The sequence below is a fragment of the Jaculus jaculus genome, chromosome 5, assembly GCF_020740685.1.
Source record: "Jaculus jaculus isolate mJacJac1 chromosome 5, mJacJac1.mat.Y.cur, whole genome shotgun sequence".
In the NCBI taxonomy this organism is placed as follows: Eukaryota; Metazoa; Chordata; class Mammalia; order Rodentia; family Dipodidae; genus Jaculus; species Jaculus jaculus.
In genome coordinates this window covers 136,880,307-136,894,090 of record NC_059106.1, presented here as the reverse complement: position 1 = coordinate 136,894,090, position 13,784 = coordinate 136,880,307, and the positions used below count along the sequence as shown (strand labels likewise).

At 37.8% G+C, this 13,784-nt stretch overlaps 1 protein-coding gene across 2 annotated transcripts in view; it reads left to right on the top strand.

Annotated features, from left to right (window-relative positions):
• Vps8 (VPS8 subunit of CORVET complex) overlaps nt 1–13,784 on the top strand; it is a 252,603-nt gene that overhangs the window by 112,912 nt on the left and 125,907 nt on the right. For both annotated transcript variants that reach the window (XM_004654317.2, XM_004654316.2), the window contains 6 exons: nt 2,579–2,801; nt 4,668–4,757; nt 7,937–7,988; nt 10,434–10,476; nt 11,954–12,026; nt 12,275–12,394. In XM_004654317.2, coding sequence (XP_004654374.1) covers nt 2,579–2,801; nt 4,668–4,757; nt 7,937–7,988; nt 10,434–10,476; nt 11,954–12,026; nt 12,275–12,394 — 601 coding nt within the window. The remainder of the gene's footprint in view (nt 1–2,578; nt 2,802–4,667; nt 4,758–7,936; nt 7,989–10,433; nt 10,477–11,953; nt 12,027–12,274; nt 12,395–13,784) is intronic.

The following is a 13,784-nucleotide window of genomic DNA, read 5'->3' as shown; positions in this document are numbered from 1 at the left end:
ATTATGTGCATAATATTGTATGCTTGCGTCACTATGCGTCTGGCTTATGTGAGACCTGGAGAGTCAAACATGAGTCCTTAGGCTTCAAGTACCTTAATTGCTAAGCCATTTCTACAGCCCTTGCTTTTAATCTTAACAGTATTACATGCTGCTCTTTGTTACAGAAATGTCTTATGTGTCAAGTTTTTTGTTCTGTTTACTAAATTTTTAGTTTTCTTTAATTTCCCCAAGGCTTCTTGAAGTGAAATACAATATCTAATTATCTTTCCTAATATATTGTTTTTAGCAATATTTGTAGACTGCAAGGGCTAGCAAATAGGACATTTTCTGTGAATTCATGAAAATAAATTTATTGTTTTTTTTCTTACAGTAAAATTTCTTTAATCTTGGTTTCTTTTGCTTGGCCAGTAATTGGTAATCACAAAAAGTGAAGAACTATTGACTCACATAAAATGAGCATGAGAGAACACTGATACATGTTAAGCAGAGGGAAAAAATGTACTTGTGCATTTAAGAGAGAAAGAAGCAACTGTGGCTTTTCTCCCAGGGTCTTACAAATGCTGCCTTTTACTATGAGGGATATAATAGATAGCATGTATAGTATAATTAGTAACATAATATGGCAATATGCCTGTCTACTATTTTGAGGTAATTGTAACCAGACTGTTACCACCTGACCCCTTCCAGGATTTCATATGCGACAAACCCCATCACATTTCTTTCAAGAACTTCTTTGACCATTTTGGAACTTGTGATGAAAGACCACATCTTTAGATAAACAAACCATCTGCTATTTTCTATAACTGACATGATAGATATTTAAAGATATTATACACTTAGGAAAGTAAATTAATGATCCAAACAAATAAATTTAATTAGCCTAATTTTTATATATATTAAATATAGAATGAATTAGTGAATGATATAAGGTAATGGCAAATGATATAAGATAATAAAAATGAGTGAATAAGTGAACAATATAATGTTTATAAAGGAAAACATAGAAAATATTTTGTTCAAGTTAACAGGATGTAAGCCAATGATCTTATTTAATTTTTACTTATCAGGGAAAAGCATCTCAGTATTCTCACGTGATAATATATTGTTGGCTACATTGTAAATTGGTGCTATGATACTGTTTGAGGATAGTTTAGTGAGGTACATTTCAAGTGCACAGAATTTCTCTCATCTTCCCCTCCTCTTTTGCAGTGCTGGGTATCAAATCCAGGGCTCCTACTCGCTAGGCAAACCCTCCACCACTGAGCTGCACCCCAAGCCCACAGGCAAATTTCTGAAATTCCCATGGCTAAGTATTGTGCCTCCAAAATAAAAAAGGCTACAAAAGCAGAGTTTCATGGTGAATCACTCAAAATATTGGAAATAAGAGGCATACCTACACTATAGGAATAGTTAAGCAATGTCTTCGTATACTGAAGAACTGTGAGTTAAACAAAATGAGTATTTTCAAAAGAAAGCAGGATATTGTGGGTAGGAATGTAAATTAGGACAGCCAGACTGGAAAACAATATAATGATTCTTCTAGAAATATGCATATAAACATGTATATACATATGCATGCATAACACACACACACACACACACACACACACGGAAACAACATCCTCAAGACAACTCTAGAAATAGAATTACCTTCCCTTTGATCCAGGAATTTCTCTATTTGATATATGTCCCAAGGGAAGGAACTCAGTGTATTAAAGAGAAATCTGCACTCCCTTTACTAGAGGGCTTTATGGCATCATTTAAAGTCCATCAGAAGATGAATGGATAAAGTAAACGTGTATATGCGCAATGAAACAGTAATCAGCATAAAACAGTGTGGCAATATGGCCGAGTCTGTAGGACATGTAAGTGAAACAATCTTGCATTTCCCAGTTATATGTAAGGGCTAAAAAAGTTGACCTCATAGAGAGTGAAGTAGTGATTATGAAAAGCCAAAGGACATTGGGTGTCTTCTATCACTTCCTTATTTCTTCAAGACAGGGTCTCCCACTGAAAGCTAATGCCCATTCTTGCGGGGAAGGGTTAGACTGGCTCACCAGCAATTCCCAGTAATTCTTCTGTCTCTGCCCTTCTCAGTGCTGGCGTTACAGGTGTGCATGCCCACTCCTGGCTTTTCATTGTCCATGCTGATCAAACTCAGGTTCTCATGCACGTGCTCATAGCCACTGAGCCATCCTCCCAGGCCCTTGTTTTCAATTCTGACCACTGTTCCCTGTGTACCTTTCAGCAAGCTTGATCAACTTCCATCTGTCTTGCGAGAGTTTCAATGTATAGCTTGGGTTGGCTTAGAACTCAGAGTCCTTTGGGGCATCAGCTTTCTGAATGTTGGACTTTCAGATATGCATAACTATACTTGACAGTGTCTCTTCTGTGTAAGACATATTAGGAAGATTTAACTTAATGTAGTTTCACAAAATAAAGTTGAATGCAAATGTTGTTATTGTTTTAAATAAATTGATGAATAAACTGAAATAAGGGAAAAGAGATGTGATATACTTAGAATAAGTTTAGTGGATGCTTGGAATGTTCCTAAAATTGTTTTCTCTTCCTATCTTAGGGATCTCTTATTTGGTCAAATATATGACAAATTGAGTGAGAATTCAGTGGCTAAAGGAGTGTTTTTGGAGTGCCTTGAGCCATATATTTTAAGTGATAAATTGGTGGGGATTACACCCCAGGTCATGAAAGACTTGATTGTTCATTTCCAAGATAAAAAGTTGATGGAAAATGTGGAAGCCCTCATTGTGCACATGGACATCACCAGCCTGGACATTCAGCAGGTGAGCTCAGAGTCTGCTGACTTACAGAATGAACACGGCCCCTTCGCTGATTGTAGCTGTCCTGAGCTAAATACAAGCAATTAACAAAGATCTTAGAAGAACCCGACTTTTTTTTTTTTAATATAGAAATCACATGGAAATGAAGGGTTTGAAGATATAGTTATTGTTTTCTTCCTGAAAGCCCTATATGAAAGGCTGTGAATGGACAAAATAAAGCTATGTCCTTTTTTATGTATGCTTTGCTATCATATAGGAAATTTGGCATAACCTGTTGAGCCTAACAATAGTTCAGTGTGTTGAGAGCATTTTATCCATCTAGTTTTATGTGAGTATCACACATAGTATAAATTTTTAGCCCTTCCCAACATTTTTAGCTTTCTAAACAGTGTCCATATGTCCTGGTCTTTCTTGTGTTAAAAATAAAAAAGTCTTCCTGTCGTGTTTTCATCCATGTGTTGAGCTTTCATCCCATCCTTTCCCCAGGTTCCCACTCTCAGCTCTTTCCAGTCACAGCAGCTCTGTGGAAACCTTGTCTGGGTTGCTTTTCCATTTGTTTAACATCATAATAATAATGTCTCAGCCTTGCTTTTACTAGAGGCATCTCAGCACTGTATTGAGACTGTACAGACAGAGGCCTGCTATAATAAAGTGCATTCAGTGGAAAGGAGTTTGACATGTTTCAAGAAAATGAGAGGCAGGCTGGAGAGATGGCTTGGCTGTTAAGGCGCTTACTTGTGAAGCCTAAGAACTCATGTTCAACTCTCCAGGACCCATGTGACCTAGATGCACAGTGACACAAATGCGCAATGTTGCACGTGTGCACAAGGAGGCGCATGCATCTGGAGATTGTTTTCAGTGGCTAGAGGCCCTGGCATGCCTCTTCTCTCTCTCTCTCTTATAAAAAAGAAAGAAATTTTTGGAGAAAATACACAGGAAAGGAAACAAAGGACTAGTTGTAGCGTACTCTACATTTTGTCCTTGTGAGAGCGGTGTAAATGTACAGTCCCCTCCACTGACGAGAGGATAGAGAAGGGCTGGGAGATGGCTCAGTGGATAAAGCACTTGCTGTGCACATGAGAGTCCATGACTTCAGATCCCCAGAACCAACACAAAAGTCAGAAGCTGGGGCAGGCTTCTGCAATATCAGCATGTTTACCACGCGTGGGAAGTGGAGGCACAGTTTCCTGGAAGTTCACAGGCCAGCTAGCCTGGTGAGCCATGGAGTGAACAAGACTTCTCTCATCCCACGTAGGCTTACGGCTCCCATGCAGCCGTTCTTTACGCCCTGGCCCCCATGGTGCTCCCTCTGGAGGACTTTCTAAATGCTGAAGACCAAACCAGGTTCTTTATAATGCTTATCCTAATTGTAAATAACACGTTTGTGTAGCTGACTCTCTTCATCAAGTCTTTACGCAAAGGATTTTGTGCTTCTCTCTCTCTCTTTTTTTTTTTCCCTCTTCTTTTGTGGGTGTCCAAGATGACTGGCAGTTCTGGGAGGGTAGGGCCTAGGTCTGGATTTGCCCATCACTACCCTAGTGCCAGCTTAAATATTTTATAAATATTTATTGAACTATTTGTACCATTCATTAAAAGTAAAATGAAGATTGACAAGGGAATGGTAAGAAAAAAATAAAATTAGAATTAAAGCATGTTCAAGCATGGCTATATACTACTTAAAGTAATAGTGAGCCCATAAATACTTTCAGCCAGTGTGTTTGAATGTTTAACCTTCAGTTTTTATCAGTGAAAGGATACGAAAAATGAGGTAAGAGAATTCAAGATTTTCTCCATTCTTAAAGTGTTAAGGAAAATAATTGGTGTGTTATACTGAATTATATGGATCGAGTGACTGTTCCTTTTTGACAGGTAGTTCTCATGTGTTGGGAAAATCGTTTATATGATGCCATGATCTATGTCTACAATAGAGGCATGAATGAATTTATTAGTCCAATGGAGGTATGATACTTTCTAATTTAAGATACATTTTGTATTGTCTATTAATTTTCTTCTTAAAAATATTTGTTTATTTTTTACCATGGCATGTGTGTGTGTGTACATGCCAGGGTCTTTTGCCAGCACAAGTAAATGTCAGTTTGCATCCAGCTTCATGTAGATTCTGGGGAATTGAATCCAGACCAGGAGGCTACGTTAGCAAGTGCCTTTAACCAGTGAATCACCTTCCCTGTCTTTTTTTTTTTAACTTTAAAATTGCTTTAAATAGTTTATTTTCACTCAATAATTCTTACATTTCTTACCAGTTTATTAGCCTTATATCCAGTTTAGTGTGGGGAGGTCTTTATTTTGTTATTTTCTTTCTTTTATATTTTTATTATTTTTCTAATGATGAAAATTGAACCAGGACCCCTTGTTTGTTACACGTGTGCTCTGCCACTCAGGCATACCCTCAGCCTTGGTGACCTTCAATTTCGTATCTTCTGTCATTGCTTTTTATGGTTGTGGTTTCTCTGCACACATAGATACTTAAATATCAGGGCCAGTAGATAGATATTAAGAGCTTTTATGCTGTAGTAACTTTTCCAAAAGGTATAAGAATTTTATTTTATATAATTGTTGTATATAATAAGGGCAATAAGTCATTATTTGTTCATAGCTAATGGGCTCCTTTATCAGAGTCAAATTTTTTTGGCAGTCATGATGCTGTTCTGATTCTCCAGATCAGGAGACAACAGTTAGATGCACTGCCTTCCCAATCCACTGCTTAATTACAGTAGTGGCTAATGTACCTCAGAAGAGCCACGTATTGACCAGGCATGTTGGCACATGCCTTTAATCCCAGCACTTGGGAGGCAGAGGTAGGAGGATCACCATGAGTTCAAAGCCACCCTGAGACTATATAGAGAATTCTAGGCCAGCCTGGAAAAGACCCTACCTCAGGGAGAGCGAGGAAGAGCCAGGTGTCCAATACTTCTTACTTACAAGCTTGCTTGCTTGCAAAAATATTCCCTCTGCCTCTACTAGACTACAGTTAGGAAGAATTAATGCTCTTTTCAGTGTCTCAAAATAAAATCTCAGAACCAATTCTAATTTGATACATTCTACATTGACAGAAATGGTTGGTAGATTTTGGCATTTTAAAATTTTTGTTTTATGTGGTTTTTATTCCTTAGAGTCTGGTTTACACTGATAACTGTCCATCTTATGTGAAATACTGGGCTATTGAATTTACCTTGTTTTGTGTTTCAAATGGTCAGTAAGTTCAAGACTTTCAGCAGGAGCCTGGTGTTTGTTACTAGGCAGCTGTTTGGAGATCTGAGTGGTGAGAGGTTAAGTACACCCTGTGGTTCCTTTTATAGCTCTCTGGGGGGGAAAAAAAAGCCTTCCCAGTGTTTAACATTTAGTTGTTTTAGTACTGAAGAGGTCTGCATTAAAGAGGTTTCTGACTTGAAAATGTCTGGATTTTCCAGAATGAAAAACAGTGTCATCAGTTTGAGATGACTACCGCCTCTGAACCTTTTTTTTAAGTTTTGATTTACTGCTTCTGAGATACAAAGTAACACCTTGTATCTCTTTCTTTCATATGTGTGTGCGTTTGTGTGTGTGTGTGTGTGTATGTATGTGTATATATATATATACATATATGTATCTATACATGCATATATATATATACACACACACACACACACATATACACACATATATTTATTTATTTATTTATTTAAAAAGTAATGACTTATGTTGGGAGGAAAACTTCTTCCTCTCACAACTTCAGTCCCCATGGTTGGCAGGCAATAAGAGGGTCCATGGGGGAAGGGACTGCAGTATGCAAAGTAACAGGAGGGACGTCTGTCCATTTTCATAAGGGAACACTCACTAATGAGTACCTCTAACAATAGTCAGAAATAAAAGTTTATGTACCTGCTTAAGAAAAAGGTGGAAAAGTCAGTTAGGGCTTCAATAGAAGAGTATGTAAAGTTCTATTGATTTTTTTTTTATTATTTTTTTTTTTATAATACAAGAGTCAATGTGTAGGGTAGCCTTGAACCCCTGGGATCCCATGTTTTGGCCCCAGAGTAACTGAGACTAGCCAGGACTGTAGATGTGCGCTGCACTGCCCTGCGCCTCTTGGTGGTTATACACGGCTCATTTTTCACTTCCTGGTGCTCAGAATCAGCCTTCTCCCAAACAGGAATGCAGGGCATGGTGGCTCAGACCTGTCACCTCAGTACTAAGAGACTGAGGCAGGAGGATTACAGCGAGTCCAAGTTAGCCTAGGCCATAAAGTGAGATGCTGTCTACAAATATACTTTCTGTGCCAAATAGAAAGATGGCTCTAGGAAACTCATGGCAGCTGGATTTGGGGGATATTGTTTGTCATGTTTTGGTAATGTCTCTTTCCTGTGGCTACTAATTACTTGGATGTTTTCACTTTGAAGTTATTGCTATTATCACTTTGATTGGATATTAATTTCTTTGTTTGATTTCTTTTTGAGGAATAAAACTTTTGCTGCTGTTGTTCTTTGTTTGTTTGCTTTTGTTTTTTGAGGTAGGGTCTCACTCTAGCCCAGGCTGACCTGGAATTCATGCTGTATTCTCAGGGTGGCCTCGAACTTAATGGTGATCCTTCTACCTCTGCCTCCTGAGTGCTGGGATTAAAGGTGTGCACCACCACACCCAGCAAGAATAAAGTTCTTTTAAGAATACAAGATATAAGACTGGAGAAATGGCTCAGTGGTTAAGGCACTTGCCCACATAGCCTAATGACCCAAGTTTGATTCCCCAGTACCCACATAAAGCCATATGCACAAAATGGTGCTTGCATCTGGAGTTTGTTTGCACTGACTGGAGCCTTGGTGCACCCATTCCCTGTCTTTCTTTTATCTCTCTCTGCTTGCAAATAAATAAATAAGAATGTTTAAAAATGAATACAAGATATAATGTCAGCTAAACCCTTCATGTGACCTATTTTTATTAAATAGGTTCTATTAGTGAGAAATAGGATAACAAGGATTTTCCTTAGTGATCCTTCTCATTAATTCACATACATGCTGTTTTTATATTTACTCTTAATAGCAAATGTCTAAGAAATGTCAGAGAAAGATAATTAATAACATAATATCCTTCATTATTTAAAAATATCCCTTGAAATGATGGTGATTATTTTTCCATTAATTTAGAAACTTTTCAGAGTCATCGCTCCTCCTCTGAATGCAGGAAAAACACTTACAGGTATTCATTTTCTAAGCCTTATTTTTCTTATTTTTGTTCTGTATCATTAGATATTAAATGGCTGTTATAAAACTCATCAATTGTATATATGCATATATATGTACACACGCACATATATATATGCATATGGATATATATGTATATATTTGGTTGTTTGCTTTTTTTTGAGGTAAGGTCTAATGTAGCCCAGGCTGGTCTCAAACATACTATGTAGCAGAGGCTATCTTTAAAATCTGATCCTTCTGTCTTTAGCTATGTACCAGTTATTATAATTACTGGCATGTATCACCATGCTTGGCTAATTTCTACCAAGGAATTTGCCACATCTTCTTCTAATACTGATTTCTAATTTCATTGTATTACAGTTAGAAAGCATGCACTATTATAACTATACTTTTAAATTTATGTCACTCTGCAGTAGCATATGGCTTAACATATGGTCTATTTGACAGAATGTTCCAAGCACACATGAGAATAATATGCTGAATGGATTCGGGTGTTTAATGGAATGTTTTATAAAATATCTGGTGGGCTTGTTTTATGCTTTTGTTCTCGTTTTTTATTTCCTATTAGTTTTCTGCTAGTTGTTTTATCCAGTATTGAAAATCACAAAGGGAAGTCTTTATTGTTGTCTTACTGCTCTACTTCTCACATCAATTATATCAGCTCTTGCTGTATTTTTTTATAGCAAGTATTCAGTAAATATTTACCACTTAAATGAATGGCAAAAAGTTTCATGTGACATCTTCAAATTGCTTATAACTCTCACAGTATTTAGATTTTCAAATTTCATATGACCTTATTCCTTTTGTCCAGTAATTCCTAAAGGCTTGATAATTCATTTTTCATCAAAATTTTGAAGTTCATAGTAGTAAGTACACTGGTAACAATATAAAATTACTTGGTTCACATAGAAAGGTATATTACTGCCAGAATCACCTGATTATCACTGAACTGAAACAAAAATGTGAATTAAATTTTTATATCACTCTTCAGCAGTTCATGAAGTGCATTTTACTACTTTAGGTGTTACTTAAAAGTTTGTAATTTTATGTGAAAGTCATATTCCATGAACATTTCTAATTGCATAGTGGAAATTTTTAATATTCAAAAGCACTTATGCTTGAAAAATCAGGAAGACAGACCCTGAAAAAGACTTCACGAAGAGGCTGTGCTGCTTCCATTGGGAATGTGCTGTGACCATGCCTTTATGCTTACATGTTGCTGGTACTGTAAAGTTATTTTGTACACTTAGTATAAATTTTTTCATTGGTACAAAAGTTAATTCTCCGCTTTTATTCCAAAACATAATGTTCATGTAATCAAGGGAAATCTATATTTCTTCCCTTTCAAACTCTTCTGCCCACTTTTATATTTCTTTTGAATTATTTATCTCATGTAACTTTGCAAAATAGCCTTTTTTTGCATATTTCTGTATCTTTCTAGCTCTTTTGACTTGTCAACTGCTTTCTTCAAAATACTACAAGAATGTCCATTAGTTTAGCCACATTTGACTTCTAACTCTGACACAGCTCTTTTGGTTATTTGACAAAGTGACAAAATTAAGATTAGGATTAGATCTTTGCCTGGATCCTGTTTGCTTTCAGTCTCATTGACCAAGAACCTCATGAGCCGGGTCCGGTGGCACATGCCTTTAATCCCAGCACTTGGGAGGCAGAGGTAGGAGAGTTGCCATGAGTTTGAGGCCACCCGAGAATAGAGAGTAAATTTCAGGTCAGCCTGAGCTAGAGTGAGTCCCTACCTTGAAACACCAAAAAAAAAAAAACAAAAAACAAAAAACAAAGAACCTCAAGTTAGCCTGAGCAGCGGCAGTCCGTCACCGGTGTTTGTCAGCCTTCCCAGTTCAGCCAGGATAACCAAGGACTCCAGCATTGCTTTTCTGTTGTGTCAGGCAGTTCTTCTAGAATGTACCCTGCCCTTTATACACACACACACACACACACTGTCAGCAGCTGTTCCAATGAGTGAGTTTTTAAGCATATAACAAGTGAGAGGAAAAGAACAAAAGCAAGTCGCAGTAACAACATTGGGTCAGACACTTAACATGTAGCGGAATGACGAGAGAAACCTGCTGCAAAGTGAAAGAGAAATGACCAGCAGAACAGAACACCAAGCCAGACACTGAACAGTAGTAATAACTGGAGGTTTCAAAGGACACTCTCACATAAACACACGTGGGCCTGAGACTACAGGGAGGGGCTACCCTGTTGCCTAAGTAAGCTATCAGCAAGTTTAAATAGCACATGACAATTTACTAATATAATTTATATTAAATAGCTTCCGAAAATGTCATCCACAATCCCAGTTGTCATTTCTTCTTCAGGAACACAAGAGCCAAACTGAGATTTTGTTTCTATATAAAGATTATATTTCTGAAAAGGTCTTGAGAGAGAACTGCTAATGATACTTTCCTTTCCATTTTAGATGAGCAAGTTGTTATGGGCAACAAACTGCTTGTATATATTAGGTGAGACCTTTTTATTTACCCATGACCATGCTCCTTTCATCTCCCCCATGTCTTAAGAGACATAATAGTCTCTTACCTGTATAGTACTTCACTGTTTTCAAAGGTCTTTTATGTAGTGTTTTCATGTTAGCAATATTTAAAATCATGTTTGGTTATCACAGCTGGTGCTAGGAGAGGAATGTTGCCAGTTTTTAGTATGCAGAGGCCAGGAATATTGCTAAATATCCCATAATGTACATGATAGTCCCCATAGCAAAGAATTACCTGGTGCAGTTACCTGCCTGTGGTTGAGAAACCCGGATACAGTATATTTTACTCTTACCCTAAGACATGCTACCTCTGTTTTACGTATAAGGGCAAGAGATTTGTCATGGAAAATGTAGTGACAGAGGAAGACCTAACTGCAGCGTTTGTGTCTGGAATCATAGAGCAGAGTCCATTCCAGTAGACTGTGAGGGCCCAGAGTTGAGTCCTGTTAGAACTGTCAGCCAGAGAGCTGCTTGACAGGAAGGTAGGAAGGTGGTGGAACCTGCCGGAGCATCATTTCAGCTTCTACTGAGCACCAGAATTAGCTTTTAGACCTATTTCATACTGTCACATTGATTGTTCAGTGAAGGAGAACAGCATCTACTTAGCACTTTGTCATGTGTACATTGAAGTTTAGAATGTGCTGTCATTAAAATTAAAATTTGATGACAAAAACATACTCAAAAGATATAGTAATTCAACCCACAAAGCAAATCTTTAGTTATGAAAAGCAGTTGTGATTCATAGTTAAAATCCTTAGGATGAGTTTCTTCTAATATTCTGAGTCTCCTTAAAGCCTATTGCACGATTACCCAGACATTTATTAGCATACCTTATCCCTTTAGAATCTTAAAACCACCAGTGTAGAAATGTCTGAGAATATCAATATTCTAATAGACAAACTGCAGGTGATAGTGTCTTGTTCTTTCTAGACACCCAAGCATGAGGTGTTTTGATAGTGACAGTGTCCTCGTTGCTTCCCACCCCTTAATGCAGTATGCAGAATTGGAGGTTCCTGCTTAGTCTTTCTCCATTATCCCTATCTCCTACATTTTCTGAACTGGATATCATGTTTAAATAGTTTTATTACAAATGATACATAAAGCATAAAAATTTACATATGTATGGACTACCATGTGATGTTTTGATATATATATGTGTGTGTGTGTGTGTGTGTGTGTGTGTGTGTGTGTGTGATTTTAAAATCAAGATTATACACTGTACTTTATACTTTCTTTCTTGTGAAAACACTGAAAAGCCTTTCTCTTAGCCTTTTGAAATACACACTATCCTATCAGCTGTACTTCTTTCTGCACAGTCGTAGTGAACTGACTTTGAACTTGACCTGGCAAAAGCTGAGCCTCCCTCAGAATCAAAATACTATCTCAGATTTGAAAGTTACCATTTTAAACACTGGATCTATCCTCTTTTTTTTTTTTTTTCTCCCTAGCTGCTGCCTGGCAGGTCGTGCCTATCCCCTTGGTGACATCCCTGAAGATCTTGTTCCTTTGGTTAAGAACCAGGTTGGTATTATTTCTACACCCCTTAACATGACTATAAATAAACTTTAGTTGACCATTCCACTTAACTGGGGAACTGTCCCGGTAAGGAAGAGGGCTTGTACTGTCACTGAAATCCGCAACTAGAAAGACACCGTAGCAGTTTAACATGAATTCAGCCTGTCTTGGTTTCATGCAGTGGGAGCCATCGCTTCAGCAAAACGCTTAGTAAGATGATAGAAAGTAATTGACAGTTGGTTCTTGTCTCACAGGTTTTTGAGTTTCTGATTCGTCTGCATTCAGCAGAAGCATCCTCTGAGGAAGAAGTCTATCCTTATGTTCGGACTTTGCTACACTTTGACACAAGAGAATTTCTGAATGTGTTGGCACTGGTAAGGAACAGTGTGACTTTAAGTAAGATATTTTCAACCTTGCTTTTCCCTGCCAACCTGTCACTTCTTGTTTGTTTTTTCTTATCCACCATCAGGTATCTTACCCTCTGGATAGCTGAGCTAAGCTCTCCTAAGTTGATTATACCTGCCTCCAGTTCTCAGTCTCTCCTCCCTGCCTCCTTTGCAATCAGAATCACTGTTGCTGAAGTCAGATTTTCAAGTTTCACCGACTTACACTGCAAAACAAGAATCTTCTCCAGACACTTTTAAAATAATTTAATAAATTATAGTATTCACCTTATAATAGTAACATATACTGAGTGGCTGATATTTAGGAAGAAATGAATAGAAAATCATAGGGTAAAAGGAGAGGTTGGAAAGAGGCAGCAAAAACAAGATTCTGCCTCACTCTAAAAAAATTTATTTATTGGCAATTTGTATACATGTTTGTAATGCATTTTGATCATATGCATCTTCCGCCCCCCTTCCTTTCCTGCTGAGCTCCTTCTTCTTGTCAACTATTATTGCATATTATTATTATTATTATTATTGTTTATTATTTTTATTTATTTGAGAGTGACAGACAGATAAAGAGGCAGGTAGAGAGAGAGGGAGAGAGAGAGAATGGGTGCACCAGGGCCTCCAGCCACTGCAGACCAACTCGAGATGTGTGCGCCCCCTTATGCATCTGGCTAACGTGGGTCCTGGGGAGTTGAGCCTTGAACTGGGGTCCTTAGGCTTCACGGCAAGCGCTTAACCGCTAAGCCATCTCTCCAGCCCGCATATTATTTTTATATCTTTGTTTTGTTTTGCTCTTTTTGTTTTTGTGACTCACTGAGTTAAATTGGGTTCTTAGGGGTACTTGCATGAGCATGGTAGAGGTTATTTACCAAAACACAACTCTGAAGAAAATATGCCCCCTCCTCCAGCAACCATTAACTGCCAATTATTGATCAGGGTAGGGTAGCATCTTTATGAACCCCTCACTATTATATAATAGAAACATTAGGTGAGGAAGGGTTTATATCAGTTTAGAGTTCCAGATTACAGTCCATGATGGCACAGTCAGTCCACAATGAGGAAGCAGAGCAGAATAGATTGATGAATGTTGACTACTTAACTGGCTTTCTCCTTTTAATACAGTCCAGGGACCCAGCCCATGGGATGGAGCCATCCAGTTAGGTTATATCCTCCCACCTAAGCTATTCTAATCTACTAAATCCCTCACAGACATGACCAGAGTATTTTTCCCCATGTGATTCTAAATCTTGTCAAGTTGACAGTCATGGATTAGCCATCACAGAAGTGGTTTGCTGAGGTCAAGTAATGGAGCTCTTACATACCACTGTGGTAACTTTAGAAGGCCGCTTGTCAGTTTCTCATGAAGTTA